Source organism: Diabrotica undecimpunctata, chromosome 5 (assembly GCF_040954645.1).
Source record: "Diabrotica undecimpunctata isolate CICGRU chromosome 5, icDiaUnde3, whole genome shotgun sequence".
Classification (NCBI taxonomy): domain Eukaryota; kingdom Metazoa; phylum Arthropoda; class Insecta; order Coleoptera; family Chrysomelidae; genus Diabrotica; species Diabrotica undecimpunctata.
This window is the reverse complement of record NC_092807.1, coordinates 97072405-97098191: the sequence shown is the minus strand read 5'-3', so window position 1 is coordinate 97098191 and position 25787 is coordinate 97072405. Positions and strand designations below refer to the sequence as shown.

At 33.2% G+C, this 25787-nt stretch overlaps 2 protein-coding genes across 3 annotated transcripts in view; one reads left to right on the top strand and one right to left on the bottom strand.

The window, feature by feature from the left end:
* The window catches only part of w (eye pigment precursor family transporter white), a 47944-nt gene extending 29280 nt beyond the window's left edge, over positions 1 to 18664 (bottom strand). The window contains exons 1-5 of one of the 2 annotated variants that reach the window (XM_072532298.1): positions 18477 to 18664; positions 5483 to 5711; positions 2035 to 2273; positions 1836 to 1907; positions 385 to 719 (exon numbers count right to left, since the gene is read on the bottom strand). In XM_072532298.1, the coding sequence (XP_072388399.1) occupies positions 385 to 719; positions 1836 to 1907; positions 2035 to 2273; positions 5483 to 5711; positions 18477 to 18506 (905 nt within the window). In that variant the 5' untranslated portion in view covers positions 18507 to 18664. Of the gene's footprint in view, positions 1 to 384; positions 720 to 1835; positions 1908 to 2034; positions 2274 to 5482; positions 5712 to 8991; positions 9185 to 18476 lie in introns of those variants that run through there. The other variant, XM_072532297.1, reaches the window with a different exon arrangement.
* A 3141-nt stretch (positions 18665 to 21805) lies between these two features.
* The window catches only part of LOC140441519 (uncharacterized), a 54678-nt gene continuing 50696 nt past the window's right edge, over positions 21806 to 25787 (top strand). Inside the window, exons 1-2 of the mRNA XM_072532296.1 lie at positions 21806 to 21983; positions 25356 to 25428. Coding sequence (XP_072388397.1) covers positions 21938 to 21983; positions 25356 to 25428 — 119 coding nt within the window. The 5' untranslated portion in view covers positions 21806 to 21937. The remainder of the gene's footprint in view (positions 21984 to 25355; positions 25429 to 25787) is intronic.

The following is a 25787-nucleotide window of genomic DNA, read 5'->3' as shown; positions in this document are numbered from 1 at the left end:
GTAATGTGTCTGTCTTCGTAGTCAGATAGCAAATGAATCTATAGAAATATTTTGTAGACTTAGAAAAGACCTTTGACAGAGCATGGCTATCAGATGCGATATCCACATATCCACAAATGCCAAGTGAATCAGCTAAGAAATGTAAAATGTTTAAAATTAATTTATAAAACATAACAAATACCGAAAAAAGATAAAGATCAAAATTAACACAGTTGATCCAAAGAATGACTATGTTAAAATTAAATTCATCAAAAACTATGTAAAGAATAAAGAAGAATCGATGGACAAAAGCTCAAATCATACAATGTATGGAATATCTGTTGATATTTTATGTAAAAAAAAATATTTCAAACATAAGATTAATAATAATCTCAAAACACTTACGATTTGAAGAATCCATCAGCATCCTCTTTGGTTCCCATGAAACCAGTTAGTCCTTCAGTCATCAACATAATTTTATCAAACAAGACGTATAGCTCGGAGCTCGGTTGGTGAATGGTACAAATAACGGTCTTCCCATTTTGTGCCATAGCTTTTAGAGCTTGGACGACTTGTAGGGCCATAAAAGAATCCAAACCAGAAGTTGGCTCGTCACAGAACATTATATGCGGATTTGTTAGTATTTCTGAGGCGAACGTCAGTCGCTTTCTTTCTCCTCCTGAGATGCCTCCTTTGTCTGTAGAGCCAATTACAGTGTTTTCGCATCTTTTAAGCAATAACTATAAAATAAAACAATAAAATGATTAAAAGTTTAAAGTAATACTTCTTCTCATAGTATCCTTTTTATTTTTGAAGGTTAGTAACAATTCTGACAAATCTTTCTGTATCCTGTGCAACTTTCAGTATCAAGACCAGTCTCTGACGATTTTTCAATGATGAACATTTTTTTCTACCTAACCTCCTCTTTATTCAATTTCTTTCTTCATCAAAAACCTTAAGAGCTTATAATGTGCTCATAATGCACATGACCTAGAATTGGTTTAGCGCCTTTTGTTAATGTTAAGAACTTCTCTTCCATATCCCATTTTACGCAATACTGTCTTATTAGTGATATGGTCTGTCCATAGTATTTTCAGGAATCTTCACCCCACATCTTGAAGGCCCAAAATTTTCTCGTCACATTTAGGTTCATTATCCATGCCTCTATCCCATATAAGATAATAAAATATATGTATGCTTTTAAGAATCGATACCTAGTATCCACCGAAAGGGTTATTCAAAAAGTGTATTTAATTTGAATTTTAACCTTTAGGTCTATATCGTGCATTATTCATGAGTTAAGATATTTAAATGTATTGACATCTTCTATGAAGGTTATAAATTTGAATGTTAGGTTGTAGATTAGGCCGTTTGCTTTCTACCATTGCCCTTGTTTTAAAAAGGAAAAAGACGGTTAAGATTTGATTTCACGTATAGTGCGTCTGTATATCCGCTTATACGTATTTCACCCTAAAAGGGGTCATCAGAGACGGCTATTTACAAACGCTATGAACGTGAAAATAAATCTTTCCTGTCTTGGGAAGCAACTCTAGCATGACTTCGTATGGACGCAAATCGCGACATCTGATAATAAATCCAGAAAGTAATTTTCGAAACCAAATTCAGATTTATGCTTTAATCTATGCCTTCTAAGAATTGCAAGGCAAAACTGACGTTGATAAAGATGCTATTAGAGACATGAGGAATCTAAAATTGCATTAAACAACATATCTCCTCAAGTATTTGTCTGAGAGCCTATAGGTATACATTCAAATATTAATATATTCTGGAGTTTGATGACACAGTTAGATGATATAAACCTAATTATTTCATTTCAAACAATAAATACTACTTACTTCAGATAATACTTCTTCAACTCTTCTCAGTCGTTGATCATATGTCACAGTGCTTTCCATTCTTACCAGAGCCTAAAAATTTTAATCTAATTATTTTTTTAGACAGACCGGAGGAAAGAATAAGAACAAAAAAGTGGAAAAGTAATTCACTAAACGATATAAACGATACTGGCATAACAATTTTTACATCGATATATACCTGAAAGATCAAATGTTCTCGCACTGTCAAGGTTGTTATAAAACAATCATCCTGCTGAACATAAGCTGACACGTTTCTTAACCTGTGACGATCCACGGGCACACCATTTATACACCGCATTCCTGAAACGATGATTCCATCCATTGGTAGATATGTTAGAGTATTTAAAAGGGTTGTTTTTCCAGACCCACTTGAACCCAATATGGCCAAAAGTTCTCCTGAGTACGCTACACCGTCAACTGAAATTAATATTAAAATCAAATAGGTAAATAAAAAATTTGTATCTTAAAAATTGTAAAAAAGCTTTTGCAGTCCTCTTCTTCTTTAGTGTTTTTCATCTTTTTAAGATATAGATTAGTAAAGAGGACAAGCAGTAAAGAAAGAGATCATAAAGAACTCATAACAAAATATGGAACAATGGTAAAGTTATATAAGGAAATCAAAAGGAATCAAATAAAAATATTGGGTCTGGGCGAAAAAAACAAAAAAATTAAATGGGAAGATCAAGTTAACAGATAACTACATACTATTTTTTTTTTTTGGGAGTGAATGCTGTTCAAAGGGAAACGATGGGGTACGAATAATAATAGAAGAACAAAAGGACCAAAAAGTCATCCAGTACAAGTAGTTAACTCTACAATAATGATAGTAACTTTATGAATGGGAAAGATAATGACCTTAATATAAATCTATGCACCAGTAGAAGGATCATCGGAAGTCGAAACATTGGAATTTTACATATGCCTATTAAACGTACTAGACAAAGAGAGAAAAGATATTGTATTAAGGTAATTTCCCCCTAATTATTAACCCCAAAAATAGTCTTATAATAAAATATATTTTAATAATTCATGTTTAATATAAAGAGCAATGCGGGTAGAGGCTAGGAACTTCTTGGGATAGTCCTATCATGAAAAATGAATCAATCCCTACCCTCCGCAGATTCAAGGTGTTTCCTGACCCGGGAAACTAGTACCTGCTTAGGGTCTTTGTCCAGGGTCACGGTTGAAGTCCACAACGGCAGCCACGGTGGAGAAGAATACCTTCGGAACTGTGTGGATGGCGGAAGTGGCAATCCCGTGATTTTAGGGATTGTATAAAATCACTCACCAACCCGTCTAGCCTGGTGTTTTAAGCCTAAAAACCTCCTAACAGAAATATAGCGGTATTTAAAACAAAAGGAATGGGCCCCCAGGTGGGTAGACCATACAGTAATGGCAAATCTCACTTCTTGGGAAAAAAGTATAGTTTCATGGAATCTGGGGGAATCAAGAATTCGCTAAAAACCACACGATTGAACATGGCAACTCTAAATATAAGGTTCTTAAGCAAAGGGTAGACCATACAGTAATGGTAAATCCCACTTCTTGGGAAAAAAGGATAGTTTAATGGAATCTGGGGGAATCAAGAATTCGCTAAAAACCACACGATTGAACATCGCAACTCTAAATATAAGGTTCTTAAGCAAAGATGAAAAAGTCTATGAACTCGAAGAAGACATCAAGGACTTAAAATGGGACATAATTGGTCTAGCAGAGGTAAAAAGAAAAGGGGAAGAGTGTAATGTCCAATGTTACAAAGAGCGAGAAGAACAAAGCCTAGATGGCGTAGGATTTCTAATTTCCGAGAAATATGCACATAAAGTAAAGCAATTCATAGAAATATCTGAAAGAATTGCAATGATTAGGCTAAATGTAAACGAGAACATCTCCCTGAAAATTATTTAAGTATCAATCCAACCGCAGCACATCCCGACGAAGAGATAGACGAATTTTATGAGAAAATTGCAGAAACTAGCACGAATTATCACAGCATGTATACGATGGTAATAGGAGACTTCAACGCTAAGATCGGACAACGACTTGAAAAAACCAAAAACTTTATAGGACAATTCGGCTCTGAAGTTAGAAATGAGAGAGGAAAAACCTTGGTTAACTTCCTACAAGCCATTCTATAAGAAAAAACCTCAAAGAAAGTGGACGTGGCTATCCCCAGACGAAAAAACTTGGAACGAAATAGATTTCATACTGCGTAACAAAACAGTTATCACACAGGACGTAAGATTAAGAAATGCGGCGTCAGTAAGTAGCGATCGCCGAATGGTTAGAGCCAAATTAGAGATAAAACATAATAAAAATAGAAATAAATTTAGAAAAACTTGAAATATAGATACAGATAAACTAAAATCTCAATAATGGTTATAACAAAAGAACTATTAAATACAAGCTCAAAAGTGGCAACCGCTAACAGAAAACGAAAATTCTAAATAAGTGTAGAATCACAAAACATGCTGAAACAAAGAAAAGATCTTCTGAGACAAAACAAAAGAGATACTGCAGAATTTAAGGAACTTAATCGAGTAATAAGAAAACAGATAAAAGAGGACATTAAAAAACATCAAGAAGACCGTATAGAACAAGACATAGAGAAAAACAGAAGTCTCAAATGCCCATTAAAAATGAACAAGGACAACTAGAAAAAAGTAAATCTGATATAGCAAACTGAATTGAAAAGTTCTACGCCTATCTGTATCGTTCTTTGTGATATTTCTTTTCTGCATATAAATTTTTTGTTCATTGTATGATACAGTTGTAACATATTCTCTACTCGACTTTGATTTCTACTTCTAGAGATACTGATTCTTCTATTATTACTCCTAAGTATAAAAAGTTTAAACTTAATCTTTATTTGTTCCTTCAATTTCTATAATAACTTCTCCTGTTTTTCTTATCTGGATAACTTTTGGTTTGTTACTATTTATTTTCATTCCATTTTCAGTGAGTATTTCTTTGCATATTTACAAATTATTCTTAAGTTATTTTTGTGTTTTTGCAATTAGCTCCAAATCATCAGCAAATACTTCTTCTGAGATTACTACTCTTTGCAACTTTCTATTACTTACATTTAGTTTTGTACACCTTGTCATGCATTTCTTATTAATTTCATCAATAAATATTTTAAATAGTGTTGGGTTATGTGCTTTTCCCTTTCTTAAACCTCGATTTAGTAATTACTATTTAAATGGGAATAAGCCACAATTAAAGGTTAAAATACGTTTATTGACGTTTCGGAAATTGTTCTCAAAATACAACGATTTCCGAAGTTGAAATTGAAACGCCAATAAACGCATTTTAACCTTTAATTGTGGCTTATTTCCATTTAAATAGTAATTAATTTAAAATGCCACAAGAAGATAGCTTCAGAACAATACTCGATTTATTGTAAACGTATCTGACGTTGAACTATTACCAATTACGGCATTGTTGTTCTTATTGTATATTTCTTTTATTATTTTTAATAATTCGTTGTCCATTTCTTTTTTCTTAATATTTTCCATACTTCATCTCTTGGTATTTTATCGAAGGCATTTTCTAGGGCAATAAATGCTAAGTATAAAACTAAAATAAAAGATGTAAAATAAAGAATATAGTAATTAACTACTTCTTACCATTTTTTAGTATATGTTCATCAAATGTATAACTCATAAATCCAAAACAACAAAATTTACTTCTGGTGGTTTTTGTCCTTGCGTATGCGTTTATATCGTTCCAGGTAAATGTCATCCGCTCTTCAGGTGGAATAACTCTTCCAACTGAGCGAAAATCCGTCCCATAATCTCTAACTACTGTTAGACCTAGCCTAACTGATAACGAATCCGATGTTGAGGATTCTCCTTCCTACAATAAAAAAAATAAATGATTTGTTAATATGTGTGTTCTAAAAAACCCATAATAACGAGAGTCACTCATTTTAAAGTCTATTCGCTTTTTAGTAATACTATTCAAAGAAAAGTGACTGGTAGAAGATATTTGAGGACAAAACCGAATCCAGAGATATTTCCAACTGTGTCCAGTATATAACCTTTATAAAATACAAGGAAAAAACACCATCATAGAAGATATTTTATTTTGTTTTAATAGAAAGCAATACTATCGGAAGTCGTTCTTTTAAAAGTTTTATGCAAAGTAATTACAACTACAGAAGCACTACGGAACAGAGGACGCCCACCAACCAGATGGACTGACAACCTGAAGCCTGTTAGCAGTAATAGAGATGTAAATTACCATCACATAAATCATTTTCTTTCATTAAGTGCTCTAAATGCAGACTAAATTTGTTTTTAAATAAAACTTATGTCGTAATATTTCATTCTACTTAGTTCTTTAACATTACAATTTTAATGTTAAGTGTTAATGCCACTATCTAATACAACCCGTTTTTTGTTATTGATAAGTGTATAAGTGATGGATTCGACCGTTACTTGATGGAAATTTATTTAATATAACAATAAAGCACTAACAACTTTGTTTTCAAAACTTCCACAAAATTTATTATAATATTTTATTACTATAGATTGTCTCAAAGTAACTAGTCTGTACAAGGTAAATGCGCAACATCGATGCCATACTTCTTTGCAAACTTGTATTAAAATAAACGTCAGTTCTTACTACTGAGCCTAATCCATCTTTTGTGTTGAGGGTAGCTTAAGTACTAATGCCCACTAACGACCCTGCCTGGCTTCCTTCTGTCAGTGGTTCACAAACATAAATAACATTTGCTACAACATACTTGGGTTAAATTAAAATAAAATAGAAATTAAGAAATGCCTTTTATTTATGTCACACAAGCAGTTTGTTTTTAATTCTACAGTATGTGCTAGCAATACAAACTATTTGTTTATAGATTTAAATAAAATCGAATCAAATAAAACTAAAATATAAAGAAACATTTTATTTATGTATTGTTCTGTTCAAAAGTTCAGAAAACCACATTGTCAGAAACCAAATATACTTTATACTTGTAAATAGCAGATATAAAAACTCTATAACCTCAGTTAAAACTTATCCTGGAGCAGATGTTAACTCAGGCCACAATCCGTTAGTTGCTGACGTGAAAATAAAATTAAAAAGTATTGAACTCAGAAAACAACAACCAAAAATTAATGTAAGAAAACGAAGAAATAAAAAACGAATCAAAAAATAATGTGAATGCTAATATGCAAAAAAAACACTAACTGACAACAAACAAACTATGGATGTAAATAAAAAGTGGTATAATATAAAAAACACATTACTGAAACCAGCTCAAGAAAGTTTGATAGGTCAACAACATAGGTCAGAGACTAAAAAATAGTAGATGACAGAAGAAATACTATTACAGATAAAAGAAAGAAGGAAATATAAAGAAAAAGATCTACAGAAGTATAAAGAAATACAACGAATAATTAAGGAAAAAATCAAAACAGCTAAGGAAATCTATTTGATGAAACAATGTAAAGAAATAGAAGAACTAGAAACAAAATATGATATGAGAAATATGCACAAAAAAATAAGAGAAGTAACTGGAATGGGTCGAAATAGACAGCAAGGACACATAAAAGACAAAAAAGGAGTACTATAATACCATAAAATAATACCAGTAGAACTGTTAAAACAAGTGGAAGAGGATAACTTGGAAGTATTGGCAGATTTATTCAACACGGTGTACAATACGAGAATAATACCATAGGAGTGGCTGAAGTCAGCATTTATAACCATCCCTTAAAAACAAGCAGCAAAAGAGTGATCTGATTATCGAACACTGAGCCTGATGAGTCATACTTTAAAAGTACTGCTGAAAGTAATACATAAGAGAATATACGAAAGGCTAGAGGAGGATATTAGCGAGACGAAGTTCGGGTTCCGAAATGGAATGGGTACTTGAGAAGGACTATTTGCTATCAACATATTGATTCAGCGATGTCGGGATGTAAACGTTGATCTACACTTGTGCTTTGTTGACTACGAAAAAGCTTTCGATAAAGTAAATGAAAAACTAATATCAATACTTTTGAACAAGCGCATTGACAGTAAAATCATAAACATAGTGCAAACATTACATTGGAACCAAAGTGCCATACTTCAAATTGATGGGCAACACTCAGAAGAAATAAAGATCTGTAGAGGATTTAGACAGGGATGTGTTTTATCGCCACTTTTGTTTAACTTATATTCTGAAGAAATTTTCCAAAACACGCTCAATAATATCAAAGCGGGAGTTACCGTTAACGGAAAATTAAATAACAACTTACGATATGCAGACGACACTGTGATTATACCAACGAGTATAGAAGATCTACAACATCTTATCAAAAGCTTAAGTATGAATAGTGCGGAGATGGGAATTATTATAAACGCTAAAAAACGAAGTACATGGTAGTCATAAAAAGATCACAAAATATACATCACCTATTGACAATCAATGGTAACGTGATAGAACAAGTAGAAAAATATCAGTACTTGGGAACTTTGATTAATGAAACCAATGATCATACTGCAGAAATAAACAGGCGAATAGAGAATGCCAGATCAGCATTTATACGAATGAAGCCACTCCTAACGTGCAAAAATCTAAATTTGGAGATCAGACTACGTACCATTCGCTGTTATATATTTTCAATATTATTATATGAAGCTGAGACTTGGACATTAAAAAAATGCAATTTAAAAAGAATCGAGGCTTTCGAACTCTGGTTATACCGCAGAGTATTAAAAATATCATGGACTGATAGAAATACAAGTAAAGAAGTACTGGCGAGGGTTGGTAAACAAACAGAACTAATCACCACTATACAAACCAGAAAACTGGAATAGGTACCTAGGCCACGTGATGAGGGGACCAAAATATGAAATTTTGAGATTCATAATACAGGGAAAGATCCAAGGAAGAAGATCTGTCGGCTGAAGGCAGTACTTGTGGTTAAAGAATCTGCGTGATGGGTATCAATGCAGATTGATTGATTTGTTTAGAGTAGCAAGTTCAAAAATAAAAATAGCCATTATGATTGCCAGTCTCCGTAGGGAGACGGCACTCTAAGAAGAAGAAGAAGAAGATTGATGCGATTAATAATTAAAAAAAATATATTTTTTTTAAATATGTCGTATAAACAAATATAAATTTTACTGAAATATTACTCACGCTCTCATCAGATTTCACTATAGGACTTTTACTAGGTCCGGTAACCAAAAGTGGCACTTTTTCTTCATCCATATTTCACACTTTTGTCAACACTATTGCATCCAACACTACTATCTCTATAATATCTTCGCTGGTCGTTATCTCACGTTGATAGTTAAATTAAACAAATAAAGATAATAACATTGTTTCAATGCATATTCTTCTAGCATAGGTAGACGGACTCTAAAGGCATTCAACAAAAAGTTATTCATGTGTAGAAGCGTATTTTAAAAATTGAATGTAAATTGATCATGGCTGTGCTAGTTTTATGTAAGATATCACATTTCTCCCTTTCTGTTAAGCCTTATTTACATGCACTTAGTTGGTTTACAGTTAGGAATAAAAATTTCTACGCGAAGGTTAATAAATTATGTGCGCCGCAAAATACAGGTCAATTTTCTGGTTATAATAGTATGTGAAAAGTTATACGGTAGTTCTTATATGAAATACTAGTATTTCCTAAATTACACAATAGCCACACAAACTTTTGTAAAGCTATTTTATTGTGACTTTTTAATAGAATAAAATAGAATAGAATTTATTTAGTCAATATACAAAAATAGTTTTGGTCTTGACAAGTCTAAGGAATAGTGACAATTTATATACATACATATAAAAATTTTTTTGCGAAGTTAAACATTACAAATAGATATTTAATATTAGCAATTTAAAAATCGATAAAGACAATAAATAAAATTATAAAAAATGAAATATCATCATAATAGGCAAATACCTTGACCAAACTAGTACTATTGAGTAAGAGCTATACTCACGTATTCCGTTTTTGAATAGAAACAATGTTTCAAAAAGTGTGATTTGATTTTAATCTTAAACCAGTGATTCTCAACCTGTGGGGCGCGCCCCCTTTGGGGGCGCGGTATTATTAATGGGGGGGGGAGGGGCGTGAGCCTATTCCAAAAAATATCAACAACATTGACTAATTTACTAAAATCAAAGCAAAACAAAATTCTTACAAAATAAAAAATAAAATACACATGAACACTAGTATAACAAGTATAATTATAAAGAGCACTGAACACTAAATTATGAACAAGTTTAATAATAAATCAGTGACTTCCTTGAGCTTGTTTTGTAGAGTAAAGTTTATCGAAACGGGGTGTAATATTAGAACTAGAGAGAACTTCTCAGTTCTTTTTCTATATTTAGCTGCGATCTCCATTTAGTCTTTAAAGCAGCCACCGCAGAAAATCCTGTTTCGCAAAGGTAGGATGTTGAAAACGGCAATAGTATACGGAACGCTCTGGTTTTCAGTGAAGAAAACTCATCATTTACTCCTGCCCAAAACTCAAAGGGAGATTTATTATTAAACTGTTTCTTGATTTCATCATTTGTATTAATTTGTCGTCGGCAAAAAATATCTTTTAAAAGTTTTAGTCAGCATCGCTTAATGTTTTTCAATGGTTGCAAAAACAACTTTCACGTGTTGTTCTTCAACCTTGTAAGTTTTAATACATTCATCCACATTTGCAAACATTTCTAGGTTTTTTTGCTTTAAATTTCTGCTCCACAATTCCAATTTTTTACAAAAACCATTAACTTTGTCACTCGTATCTAATATATGTGTATTGGCTCCTTGAAGCTAAATGTTTAAAATATTTAGTTTCTCGAATATGTCAACCAAATAGCTCAATTTCATCAAAAATAAACTATCTCGAAACATTTTCGCTTCCAGTCTATTTTCTTCTTCTAGAAAAATAGCGATTTCATGTCTTAATTCAAAAACACGTTGTAAAAATTTCCTACGTGATAACCATCTTGCCTCACAATAAAATAATAATGCTGAATGTAATGCACCCATGTCTTTACAAAGTGCAGAAAATATTCTGGTTTTCAAAGGTCACATTTTTATATAATTAACTATTGTTACAACCCGTTGTTAGCACAATATTCAGGCCAGGAGACATTTTTATGGAAGCCAGAGCTTCTCTGTGGATCATACAGTGTGTCCATATATACATTGGAGACTTTTGTTTCACAAGCGCTTGTAGACTATGAAATTTTCTGGACATTGCACAAGCACCATCTGTGCATATTCCGATGCAAACCTTCCACTCTATTTTTGCTTCATTTATATAATCGTTTAAGATAGCAAATAATGCGAGCGACTATTTTTTTGCTTTTTTTTGTTTGCAAGCCAATAGACTTTTAGTTATATTGGTTTGCAAAAAAGTAGTTCTTCTACTAATGATATGCCATCACAAAATCGAACGTAAGCAATAAAATGAGCATCTTTATTGCTATCTGTTGCCTCATTAAGCTGAATCGAAAACAGCTTGTCGCGCAACTTCCCGAGTAGCTGATCCAGTACATCTTCAGCTATATCACAAATTCGACGTGCAACAGTATCATTTGATAGAGGTATTATAGACTCCAATTTTTTGGCAAAATTATCTCCAAACATAGTTTCTACAATTTGAATTGCAGCTGGCAAAATAAGATCTTCACCTATAGTGTGAGGCTTTTTACATCTAGCTATTTGATGGGAGGTTTTATAAGAGGCATTCATGCTGCCGGCTGCTAAAGTTTTTGAGCAAATAATACATAGAGGCCGTTCTTTTTCATTTACTTTAGTAAACGTAAACCCAAAATTTAAATAATCTTGAGAATATTTGCTTGATTTTATTTTTGGAACCACTCTCGCCTGTACATTTGTTGATGCTTTACTAGTATCGAATGCTGGCTTACGCCCAGTTAAAAATGTATCCATGATTTTGTATAAATTTAAGTATATTTACCTACCGCGTGGAATATTTTAATATTGTGAACTGCAATTAATACTCGCAAACTACTACATAAACATTCACAATAAATGTAACAGGTGCAGAAGGACTGACTGGACTGACTAAACTGACTCGAACTCGAGTAAGGTCTGGGTCTGAGGAGGAGAGAGGAGAACTCGGAACTCGGAACTTCTCGCAGAGAGAGATGATCGGTTATGGATTGGTGTTGCCACATATCAATAAATCTACTTATTCTTGGTAATTTGGTAATTAAGTTTTTACTGTAAGTTTAGTGCAAGGGCGGATCCAGAGAGACTGGCTAAAAAATTTGACAAATAAATATACTTTAATAACGATAAGGTTTGATTGCCTTTATGGCACTCAAGTGTGTGAAAAGTGCCTTCAAAAAATTTCGGTATCACCGAAAAAAGTTCATGTACCACCAACCCCCCCGCCTTGAAAATCGGTCCTGGATTCGTATACTTTTATTGTATGAGGGGGGGGGGGCGGTGAAAATCTTTCACTTGTTATCTTAAACGATAACAAGTGAAAACATTTTACTTCATCTAGCAAAAAGTTATAAAGATCAACATTAGTCGAATTTTTTATGCTCTTTGTCAACCTAAAAAGTTGTGCTCTAATAGCATCTCTACAACTTAGCAACTTACCTTTGTTGGCATGAATTTAAATCAGCGTCTCATATATAAAGAGTGAAGGTAGTGGCATAATACCTCAATCCATAAATAAAGCCGGAAACTAATTGTCGAAACCAAATTCAGATTTCTGCGTTAATCTGTGCCTTCTAAGAATTGTAAGGCCAAACAGACGTTGATAAAGATGTAATTAGAGACACGGGGAATCTAAAATTTCATTCCACAACTAAGCAAAAATCCTTAGCGAATTGGTTTCTAGTACTCACTACACAACACTAAAATGGCTTTAAAACCACTGTCAAAAATCACAAAAATCCTGTCCCGCGTGACAGAAGGCAACACCAGGTACGGGACTCGACGTCCCGCGCATGCCTACCAGAAACTTATAGAAGAAATAACCAACGGGGGAGTACACATATGTGCAATACAGGAGGTAAGATGGACGAAAACAACACAAAATTTTTGCAAAAAAAAAACAGGCCGAATATAGAGTTGGTTTTGTCGTTAGCAGTAAGTACAAAAATATAGTGATGGAATTAATCCCAAAAAACGAAAGAATAAGTAAGTTTAAGAATAAAAGTCCTCTTCCTCAGTCGATTATCCTACGTACGGATATGGTGATGTCATGATATTTGATTGACTGGATTGACTGTGACTGACCATTCAACTCTATTTTGAGCTTCGTGACATGCTTCCGAAAGGGATAGTACTAGAGTGTGACCTTAGAATCTACAAAACAGTAACTAGACCAGTGGTCACATATGAATGTGAAATGTGAACCCTTTTAATCACTGATGAAAATTAATTAATATTTAAGCAAAAATATTAAGGAAGATATATTTGGATTAAAAATTTTGGATTATAAATAAGTTAAAACCCATTGATAGTTCGTGGAGATTAAAAATTAACTATGAGCTGGATGAATTAATGCAGAGCGCAGATATCGTTAGATTTGTAGAGTCACAAAAACTAAACTGGCTTGGCCATTTCAAAAAAATGCCAGATAATTGAGCTGTAAAATTAATCCAGAGATGAAAACCCCAAGGGAAATAGGACAAGATCAAGGCCCCGTATATGGTGTATGGACGATGTAGAGAAAGATATTAAAACCATGAACATCAGGCAGTGGCAAAGGAAAGTATCCAACAAGGATGGAAGCACGTTGTAAAGCAGGTCAAGATCCACAAAGGGTTGTAGTGCTATTAGAATAAGAAAAAAAAATAAATAGGTATAAAGCGCAAACAACTTAAATTGAAGATAAACATGGGAACAGATAACAAAGAAATATTAAGAGTGATAAAAAGAACATTTTGAAGAGCTTTTAAATTTTCCGTCAAAAGTCAAGTAGAAAACCGAACAGAGGTATACAGAAACTTAAAAATAATGAGGCTGCCGGCTGCGATAAAATACCCGCCGAAAAGATTAAAAAGAGTAAAATTTAACTCACAAAAACTAGTTATGAATTAATTTTGGAAATATGGGACAATAAAGAAATTCATCAAAGATGGTCATATACAGTATTGGTTCCGCTGTACAAAAGAAACAACAAAATGGAGTGCTATAATTGCCGTGGCAGCTCTATGCTGTATGCGAGATTCTTTCTAAAATTTTGTTAAAAATACTACTATCGTGTGCTGAAGAATATGTAGGCGAATATCAGTGCAAATTCAGAAATAGGAACAGGCATCACAGATCAAATTTTTCATATTTGACAAATATTTAAAAAAAAATGAAAAAAAGATGGGATTAGAAAATAGAGACGTATGACACTTATTTCTAGAATACAAACCAGGCTATAAAAGCTTTGAGATAAATTGTGTGTGCCTAATAATTTTTGAGTTTGGTAAACCTCAGAAACTGATCATTATTTTTATAATGTCATGTACTAAGTAGTAATAATAACACATAGACGAAAACTACACGTCACTTTAAAAAGAATTATTAAAAAACAGTACCACAATAATTTTCATACATAAAATTAAATTATAATTTTGAGACAAGGAAGAAATATGGGATATAATATTTAAGAAAGGAGATAGAAAACGATGCAAAAACTAAGGAGGAATAAGCGTAATATCATCAATAGGAAGATTATATGGTAAGCTATTGCGAGAAAAGATAAAAGACAATATCGGGGAGGTTCAGGCAGGCTTCACGGCAGAAAGATCATGCATAGACCACATATACTCACTAGAACAACTATTGGAAAAGAAAAAAGCAAAAAATAGAGATATACATTTGTCATTTGTGGACCTGAGAAAGACGTTTGACTCTGTACCAAGGTCAGAACTATGGGAGGCAATGTACAAATTAGAAATACAGACGAAACTCATAGAAGCTACAAAAGCTCTGTTGTGGCTTCAAAAAGAAGCAGAGGGTTGTGCCACATCTCCAACCCTATTCAAAATATACTTAGAGAAAGCCTTGACTACATGAAAAAGAAAATGCGACGTCATGGGAGTACCGGTACGAAACGAATACCTATATACGTTAAGCTTTGTAGACGATCAAGTAGTGATTGCACAAGACTAAGAAGACATCAGTTACATGATGAAGAAACTACAAGAAGAATATACCAAAGCTGGCCTAGATATTAACCTCGCGAAAACAGAGTACCTACAAGTGAAGAAGACATAGAAGATCTACAGATTGACGACAACGTAACAATCAAAGGAAAGGATAAATTAACTTAGTATGGTGGGATAGACACCTAAATATGAAGACAAAAACACAGATTATTAAACATTAGTGCAAAGTATTATGACATATTATGGAGCTGAAAATTGGATAATAAATAAGAAAAACAGCAGTAAATAGTAGCAAGAGAGATGGAATGTCTGCGAAGATGCTGCAGAGTAATCAGAAGCGATAGGAGAAGTAATGACGAAATAAAGCAAAGAACATGAATATAAACAGACATACTAACATATTATATACAACAAAAAAGACTAAAGTGGTATGGACATGTAAGAAGAACTAACGATAGCAAATTAATAAAGAGAATAACCGAATGAAGCCCCATAGGAAGGAGGAAAAGAGGACGACCCCGAAGATCCTTGAGGAACGAAGTAGACGACGCCATGAGTAAGAGAAGCCTAAACGATGGAGAATGGAACAACATAGAGAGATAAACGGTTGAGCGAGGGAAGGTAGTGAATACTGTAGAGTCCCTGAATATATATACACACATATATATATATATATATATATATATATATATATATATATATATATATATAAGAAATATGAGACAAAATAAAGTGGTATAATTACCGTGGCAGCTCTATAATGCCGTGTGCGAGTTACAAGATACTTTCTCAAATTTTGGTAAAAATACTACTACCGTTTGCTGAAGAATATATAGGCAAATATCAGTGCAGATTAAGCAAAAGGAAGAGTAATTACATATCAATATTAGAAAAAAGATAGGAGTACAATATAGACGTATAAAACTTATTTGAAGAATTCAAACAAGGATAGCGTTGACAGAGCATTTTTGTTGCTAATAATGACTGAGTTTTATATACCTCATTAATTGATATATAGCCTTTGCCAATAAGTATTGTAAAGTCCCGTAGATTAGCCTAAATAAGTCATGTACTAAGTAGTAATGATGACAGATACAAAAACTATTTGTAGGGTACAACCTATATAAAGGCACCCCTTCAGGTTGTCTCCAACAGAAGTTGAATGACAACGTGAAGAGAGACTTGGAGAAGATAAATGTTTGTACGCCCCTCGAAACAGCAACACAGGAAAGAAATAGCGAGGCTTAGTGAAGGAAGTTGAGTCAAAGGGTTATTGAGTCACTCAAAGTAAAGTATTTCCCGAATATTCTTCACACAACCTGTTTTTGCTAGACGGGAAACTTGATTAGACACTGCAATGTAATATGAAAAAAAGTTGTTCAATTAAATCCTGAAATGTTATGTAATTAACATAAAATTAAATTATAATTTTGGCCAAGTTGTATCTTTTAGCTACAAAGTACAAGTTTAACTTTCATTAAAGCAATTATACTAATAAAAAAAATTTAACTATCTTGCAAAACTGTGGGGGTCAAAAACATTCTGCAATTGTTTTATTGTAGCGTTAGAGTTAAGTTTTCTGTTTATATGGGATTAAGCACAATTTATTGTAATGAAAAGTATATTTTTATAATTGTATTTTACCTTTTAGACTTTTAAAGAAGTTAAACTAGTAATTGATAAAATGATGGCTTCGTATTTCTATTTCTATCTAAGTAGAACCTAAAATTCTAAATTATTTTAAATATTTAAATAACTTCAGTTGATGTATAACAAAGCTTTTCTCTCTTCTATATAAAAACAATAAGAGACCTAACTTTTTGATAGATAATTTTGAATAGCAAATCATCATCTCCAGGAAAAGCTCCAGACTCTGACAATATACTGGCTGAATTCCTTAAGTACGAAGGAGAAACTCTACATAGACAAATACACAAACTAATAACACTTATATGGAACGAAGAGGAAATACCAACAAAATGACATGAAAGTGTAATAATCATTATCCATAATAAAGGAGACAAAACCAAGTGCTCTAATTATAGAGGCATCTCCCTACTTAATACGGCATATAAAATCTTATCGAACATCCTATTAAGTAGGCTGACACCGTTTGTAGAAAATTTCATGGGGGAATATCAAGCCGGCTTCAGAAAACAAGATCGACCATAGATCAGATCTTTACTCTAAGACAGCTGATTGAAAAAGGATGGGAATTCAATAGAACTATCCATAATCTGTTTATAGATTTCCGGCAAGCGTACGACATCATTAAAAAGGGATCAGATGTTGAATGCAATGGCAGAACTTTCAGTTCCAAAAAAACTTATCCAGCTTGTTAAGTTATATGTGAATAGCTGTAGATCCAGAGTACGGATAGGTAACAAACTCTCAGAATCTTGCGAAATAAGCAGTGGCCTAAAGCAAGGAGATGCGCTGTCACCTCTCCTCTTTAATATCATCCTGGAGAAAGTAGTAACAGCAGCACAACTTAAAACAGAAATACTGACAGTAAATGGACCAAAATTACTACTAGCATACGCAGATGACATTGACATTGTGGGAAACACAGTCACCAATGTGAAGGAGACTTTTAATAAATTGGAGGTAGAGGCAAAGAAAACTGGTTTAAGGGTAAACGAAGAGAAAACTAAATACATGTGCATCAACAGACAAAAGGGACGAGATAGAATAGGGCAAAATGTTACAATAGACCCATATAACTTTGAAAGAGTGGAGAGTTTTAAATATCTTGGAGCAACAATCACTGGATATAAGGATATCGCGGAATAGATTAAACAAATAATTCAGGCAGCAAACAGATGTATGTACAGCCTCCACAATACTATTAAATCTAACAACCTAACACGAACATCAAAGATTAGAATATATAAAACGGTGATTAGACCGGTGCTCATGTAGGGGTGTGAGACGTGGACCGTGACCAAAGAAACTGAAAGGAAACTTATTCTCATTCTTGAAAAGAATAAGAACAAATGCTGAGGTCAAGCGGATATATGGAGCGAGCGATATAGTCCAAGAGATTAAATCCCAACGTCTAAGATGGGCTGGCCATGTCCATAGACTCCCTAATAACTGCCTTGCCAAGTTAATATAGGAGGAAGCCCCCACAGGAAGAAGGCCCCTAGGACGTCCATGAATGCGATGGAGAGGCAATATATGGTCAGATCTAAGAACAATGGGGCTACTCACTGACCCAACTATTATGGACGACCGTTCAAGATGGAAGCAAATTGTGCAGTTAGCCAAAAACCCACCCCGGTTGTAGTGCTACGAGAAGAAGAAGAAGAAATCATCATCTATTGTTTTTTAAATGAATTAAAATGTATCTATGTTTAATTGAAATTAAAGTGGCAGTGCACACTTATACAGATTTGATACAATTATGACATTGGTGAGATGATAAATCAGCCGCACTATAAAAAGCAAGCCACTAGAATAAAAATGAACCCCTTAAATTGGTACTTAAAATATATGTGACATACTGGCAACAAAAAACTTACCCTTCCTCCGCGATAGTAAGCAACAGCCATATTGTACACAAATTCACAGTTAAAATAGGTACGTATAAAACTATTACAAAAATAACGACATATATAAATGAGACGTCTCACGTAACTTAAAATAAGAATGTCTTTAAGCGACCATCGTTGGTGTTGATCTAAAGCTTCCAGTACCTACAAGGAATTTTGACGTTTGACAACTTTTTGCTATATACCCTAATAATAGTTTTTTAATATTTACAATAGAAAACTTGTTATTATGAGGAAGGTACAATAATGTTTGTCGCAGTACGAAATCAAAACCATTAAGATTGGTTAAAAATATTTAATAAAATCTTTTTTTTTTCATTTTAGTTTTGACATATTTTCTATTATTCGATATATTCGCTGCTTATAATTGATAATATCTTTTCTTTTTGGTAAAGGTCTAATATTTCTATGGCTTTCACCATAATTACCTTTGCTTATATTGCGATCTGGAATCAGCTGATCTAATTACATTTGTTTATATTAGTTAAGTTTTTGAATTCATTCCAGTATTAACGTTCCTTTGGCATAATTTAACCAAAATTTTTTCAGAAGGCCTACTCCTAACATATAGTTCAGAGACGTGGACTCTGAACGTGGAGTATGGAAAAAAACAATACAATTTCTAACTTTATAGAATGTTCCCTTTACAGGACATCTGAGGGCATGTAATGCGTATGGAACAAAATGATTCAGTTAAAAAAATGCTCCTTGATAATGTTTGTCATGATAATATTTGTCAGAGAAATGTACCTTAATTGATAAAAACATAAGGAATACGTGCTTGGCGGAAAAAGGTGATAGATAGAGAGGACTGGAGAGAAATTCTTGAGGAGGCTAGCACCCACACAGGGTTGTAAAGCCAAAGGGGTTGAAAACACTCAGTAGAGTGACACCCAAGTAGTTACGATGGCTTCTGAAAACAAGAACACCCTATAATAAAGCTAATAAGAAATTTTTTAAACAAGGAAAGGTCTGAAAGTGAAAGTTAATGAAAGAAGAAAATAAACCCTCTTCTACTAAAACCGCTGGGAAAAGAATCAGATCAGAAGAAAGCATCCCTGAAGGTGCGCAGAGAAAACCTTTCCAAACTGACGAGATGAATTATTAAGCTGCAACTAGTGGAATCAAGATAGGAATAATCCACCCTAAAGACTCAGTACAGCTTATACTTGATTGTCTCCTTAGGAAGGTGCAGATAGCTATACTACAAGCCCTCGAGGATTTCTCTGAGGAAAGTCATATTCTATGGCTGCTCACATTGGATGGGATGATTTCATGTAACATGTGTTGACAACACAAAATCTAAACGGGTTAATCAGGCGACTGAACGGGTTATTCTATGAAAAAGAGCAAAATAAGGGCGATTGGAGGAACCCATCTGATTGCGTACATGCCTGATGAGGCAAAGGGTACCTTAATGTGTGCTGAAATAACCTTTAACATACTGAGGAAGATGAATCGACACCTGACGCAGAACTGGAAAGTAATCCACTTAGAAAATGCTGGTACAGAAATACCTAGATTTTTTTAAAGGGCGATACATTAATGAAGGCTTTGGAGTAATTAAACTTCAGGCCCTTCTTCGGTTTTGATCATGTCAGTTTAAGGGGACTGGCCAAAGAAAAAGGAAATTATCCTTTTTTTACCAGATCAGCAACCGCGAAAGTGAAATAAGAGTTGACTGAAAACCTTTCTAAAGACCAAATTAAGCCACAATTTTCTTCATATTGAACGACCAGCACGGCAAGAGTTTTGAAATAGGATGCATTACTGTCAGGAAGTAGATAGAGCACATTTTAAACACTTACGATAAGAACTGCTTGTTAAATATTTACTTTTAGTGTTTATTTAATTTATTCATCAAACTTAAACTCAAACAAAATTAATATGATTGAATAGGTATTTTCAATACCTTTTAAATGAGGTATCACTTGCCATAAGGTCCTGTTCAAAATTATCTGTCATAGTGCCGCTGTAAGGTAATCTGCCACTATTAACTCACCTGTTATGACTAGTTGAGAAGCCTACGTCTGTTTATTACCTCCCTCCAAATTTCACTATTAGTTGCTTTGTCATAAAATCGCATACACTGAGCGACATAGTCAGACGAAACATTTCTGTACTTGATCCATAAGTGTTCCAAAACTCATCTGGATTCACACGATTACCTTTCAGACGTGCTGTCTAATAAATCAGTCCTATTAGTACCTGCACTTCTAATATATCAGTGTCTCTGTGTTATTTCTTATTGTCTATATATTTGTTCGTACTTTCCAAAATCATTTCTAACATAGTGATATTCACAAAATATTTCCAAATATCACTGGGAGTTTTCAAGTCACGTGTAGGTAATCTCGAATCGACAAACGTACTACGTAATTTTCTTGTCTTGTTCTAACATTTTTCGGTGGAACAGCCTTTTTCTATCTGGTAACTCCATCTTTTCCAATAAATGCTAAGGTATTACTTCCAATTTTTTCTCTCTTGTCTGTCACATCTTGTTCCGATTCACTTCCGCCATCACGTTCCTCAATTTGATCGATTTCGTTTTCATTTCCCTCATCGTCAAAATAATTTTCATCGTCGGTAGGAACCATTTCCCATAACTCCAACAAGCGTTTTTGTTCGGCTTCAAAGGACATCTATAAATAAGAATTGACAAAAACTTACAGATAAAATGCAATAATAAGATGCTAAATATTTACCTGATCTGCAAGTTATGTAAACAAGAAATAGCTACACCGTTAGTCGCTACGGACTCTCGCACCGAAAAAAATTATTTTTTTTTATATAAAACTCGTACAACTGTACCCAGGCAGGTACACTAACACGAGTTTGGTTGCTAGGGAGAGGAACAGAAAGTGGCGATAGAAAAATAACAGTTATTTGTAAATCCCGAATGAATAATTCTGTCGTCGGTGTGTGGCACCGATAGCGACTAACGGAGGGTTGAAGAAGAAGATATAAAGATTAAAATAAAGTGGCATACAAAAATGTTCTTCCTTTTCTGTAAGCTCAAGAACTTCTGCTGTCATCTAAAATAGTCTTTTTTTTTTCAAGTGACTTGGTGGTTCCCTTCCAGCACATACCAAAGCATTTTGAATTTTCTCTAAAATATGGTAAACATTGATATTCACATTAGTTGATGAAACACCAAATTTTCCAAACTAACGTAAATGTTATTTCAAGCCAAACAAAACTACCAAATAAACCGCAATTTCAAAATAATCCAACAAAATTTTATCAACCATGTTTATCATGCACTAGTAGTGATAAAATAGTAATCCGAGATTATTATAAACCGGTTGTATCATTTAAAGGAGATTAAATTCATTGCTGTGTTTTGTTTCTTGGTTTAACACGAAGATATCGTGAATTACAAAATTGCGATAGCGTATTTTTAAACATTGTTTTATTGTGACTGTGATAGTATGGATGTACGTTGTGTTTTGTTTTGCTTGTTGTTTGTTTTTAAAGGTTAGTTCAACAGACAGTTAATAATATATACTATCGATATGATATTCTAGAAGTAAAATGACAATAATTGTATCGACAAAATTAACGTTTCATACAATTTACCAAAAACCTTCATTAGTAATGAATTGTAATTAAAAACATTTTAACTGGCTTTTAACAAAATTATCATCCTGATAAGAGGTAAATTTAATTAAAACGTGCAGTAATTTTGAAAATTACAAATACATAAATACCAATTTTTTTTTGTTGAGGTTAATGTCACACAATCACATAACCGAAGTAATACAGTGACGCTGCCCCTCTTCCTTAAGCACTAAGCATCCAGATTGGGTATTGACTTTTTTCACAAATTTTTACATGTTTCTATAATATCGTATCGTATCGAATATTATACGTTAAATCTATAATAATCTTTCCGTCTTTGATCTTAATCAAACTTATTTGTGTCGTCTTTGACTTCCTGTAATTTCTTTTACTTTTTTATGTACATTGAATGTGTCATATTTTCTTTCATAGTTTTCCATTTCTACACATTGTTCTTCAATCCATAATTCTTTGGCCTTCTTTATTCTTTGCTTTATATTCTTATTAACATCTCTGTATTTGTGTGCATTATTCTTTATTTTACGTCTTTCATCCATTAGTTCTAGTATGTCTGGTGTCTTTTTCTTTACCCTAGACTAAAGTTTCTTATTACGCTTTTATTTCGTACTTGATTCTCTATCAATGAAATTGCAATTTGCAATTATTACTTTGAAGACATTTTACTTTGTAACCATCGAACAACCCTGCAGAAACGGTGGGTGGCAATGGGTAACCATACAACTACCTTCGAAAGTTGGGAGCCAATGTAGAACAATATAACTCACAACTTTTTTTGGGGGCCAATTATTAGGCCTCATCTAGTTCAGTCTCTTGGATGTGAGAATGTCTTATCTTAGAAGTAAATCTGAAAAATGCCTGGGACAAATAAGATATTAACTAATCATATCTATTATGCATAAAAAAATATATAATTCAAATTTTAATACTAAATTAAAATCAAAGCAAATTTTACCTACAGCTTTACAAAAAAAATACATGATACTTATGGCTACATGTGGTTGACTTGATGATTGCATCTAATGTGGGCTACATAGGACAAGTTACTGATGAGTTGCTGTCGGGTTGGTAAAGATGCTGGGAACAAACCCATTGTGGTCCTAACCAGCTATTAAGTTCTGCATACCTGCTATGCTGCTGCAGTTGCCATATCTCTGTATGGTGCACCATAAGGTTTTTAGAAAGTTCCACCCAATAACGGGAACAGAAAAAAATATTCAGACCAAAAAAACTATAATAATAAATATTAAGTTAGCTACTGCATCTGTTTTAAACTATTTTCTTGCCATATGAAGATTGTAACTAATTACAATATTAAATAGAAAATAGGAAAGGATAAAATGAATATAATCATTATTGAATGAATTAATTAAATTATATTAAAGATACTAACTGCATATAAAACGAATTATAATTTTAACCTTGCACTGGTGGCGCCCTATATCGGAACACCAGTAGTGGCGCCAAGTCTGACGGACCCAAAATTCAATAATTTATTAATTAGAAAATTAAAACAATAGTGGTATATTATCTAGCTTTACTTCATTATGAATATCATTTAAACAATAAAATTTAATTTGGGACCAATAAATAATATAACCTTCCTGCTGTGCTGATGCAGTCATAATAGCTGATAGCCAAGAAGCGCTACAACGACTAATAGATAGAATAAACACTGAAGGAGAACGACTGGACTTGAAGATTCATATAGACAAGACGAAGGTAATGGTGATTATCAGAACACGAATTATGCAATTAAATATACGAGTAAACAATAAGAACATATAAAAGGTCAACATGCCAGAACAGCATTTACTAATATGAGCGCCTTGCTAAGCAACAGCAGCCTTAACTTAACGCTTCGATATCGCTTTGTAAAATGTTACATTTACTCCATACTGCTATATGGTGTAGAAACCTGGACCGAAAGGCCAATGTGATGAACCTATTGGAGGCCTTTAATATGTGGCTATTTGAAGAATACTTAAAATTCCCTGGACAGATCACACAACAAATGTCGAAGTATTAAATCGAATGGGCAGAGAACAAGAATTGCTGCCAATAATAAAAATAAGACAAACTGCTTAACTGATCCAACCAGATCCACACATAGACATAAAATGAAGAGTAGCAATTACTAAAACTACTTTTATAAAAATAAAGACATTTATGTGAAATAATCACCTCAGTTTAGAACTTAGACAAAGAATGATTAAGTGCTATATTTGGTCTGTACTTTTGTATGGAGCAGAAGTGTGGACACTAAAAGTAATAAGTATAAACATAATTAAAGCATTTTAAATGTGTATTCATAGACGGATACTAAATATACCTTGAACAGCAAGAAAAACTAATGAGGATATACTAGGTAGGGTCAACAAAGATAGAGATTTGATAAAGACTGTTAAACACCGGAAAATGTCTTATGTGGGATATGTAGTGAGAAAAAATTGATATAGAATATTAGAACTGATGCTTAACGACAAAATAAAAGACTGTAGATGTGTAGAAAGAAAACAGGATTCTTGGTTAACAAACATTCGTGCATGGAATATGATATCAAATGCAGGACAAATATTGCATGTGGCAGAAAATCGAGAAGCCTTCGCCAATATCGGAGAACTCCGATATGGCACGTGAAGAAGAAGAAGAAGAAGAAGAAGACATATTTATATACTTGGGCTCCTTAATAACCAACAATAGCGATTTATTATTAGAAATCTTCTCAAATATTAACAGCAACAGCTAAATTGATTAAAATATGAAAAGACCGAACAATAACAAACAGTACTAAGCTCAGGTTGGTCAATGTTCTTATTTTTCCCATTGCTACATACGCAGCTGTAACACGGACTCTTAAAAAAAGTGTCCTGGACAGAACATAGAACCAACCTGTCAATTCTAAAAGAGCTTCACATATAAAGGACAGGCTATTAAAAGAAGTAAACAGAGCATACCTAATATACTTTGGCGACATAGCTAGAAGAACGGTAGAAGGCCGAAGACCAAGAGAAGAGATCACGATGGGCATACCAAATGAAAACTCTGGTGGGAAAATCCCAACATTAAGTCGTCCATATGGTACAGGATCGCAGCCAATGGAGACTGCAGGCTAATAATATTTAGAGTATTATCATGGCCTGACAACGGCTCAATGAATGAGGGTGAAAAGGCCTATAAATTCAATTACAATGAATTACAATGAATCTGATTTTTCAAAAATATGCCTATTCTTTTTTATAGTAATTAAATAATTATTAACTTTTTTAGGATTAACAAGTGAACAATTAGGAAGTAATACCAGTTATACCCATTCCACTATAAGACAAAGGCGACAAAGTAGGTAAGAGAGTACGCTACTATTAGTAGCTAGAACCCATATAATTGCTAAATATATCCTTTTTTTTCTAAATATACAAAGGCTGCAACTTATTTATTAAATTGATATTTTATTTATGTGGATTGGTCTAATGGTATCTGCAGATGTATTTGCATTATCATAATACCAAAATGTTGCTTTCTTTTTATCTCACCTTAATATTCCTTTATAATATAGAAAAAGAAGTTACAAAATATTCTATAATTGTTTTTTTTAACACCTGTGCGGTGTTTGTATACTGCTATCTGGTCACAAATGACCAATTATCACTTATTTTCTGACCTAACAATAACAGCAAATGCTTAAATCTAAGGCTTACCCTA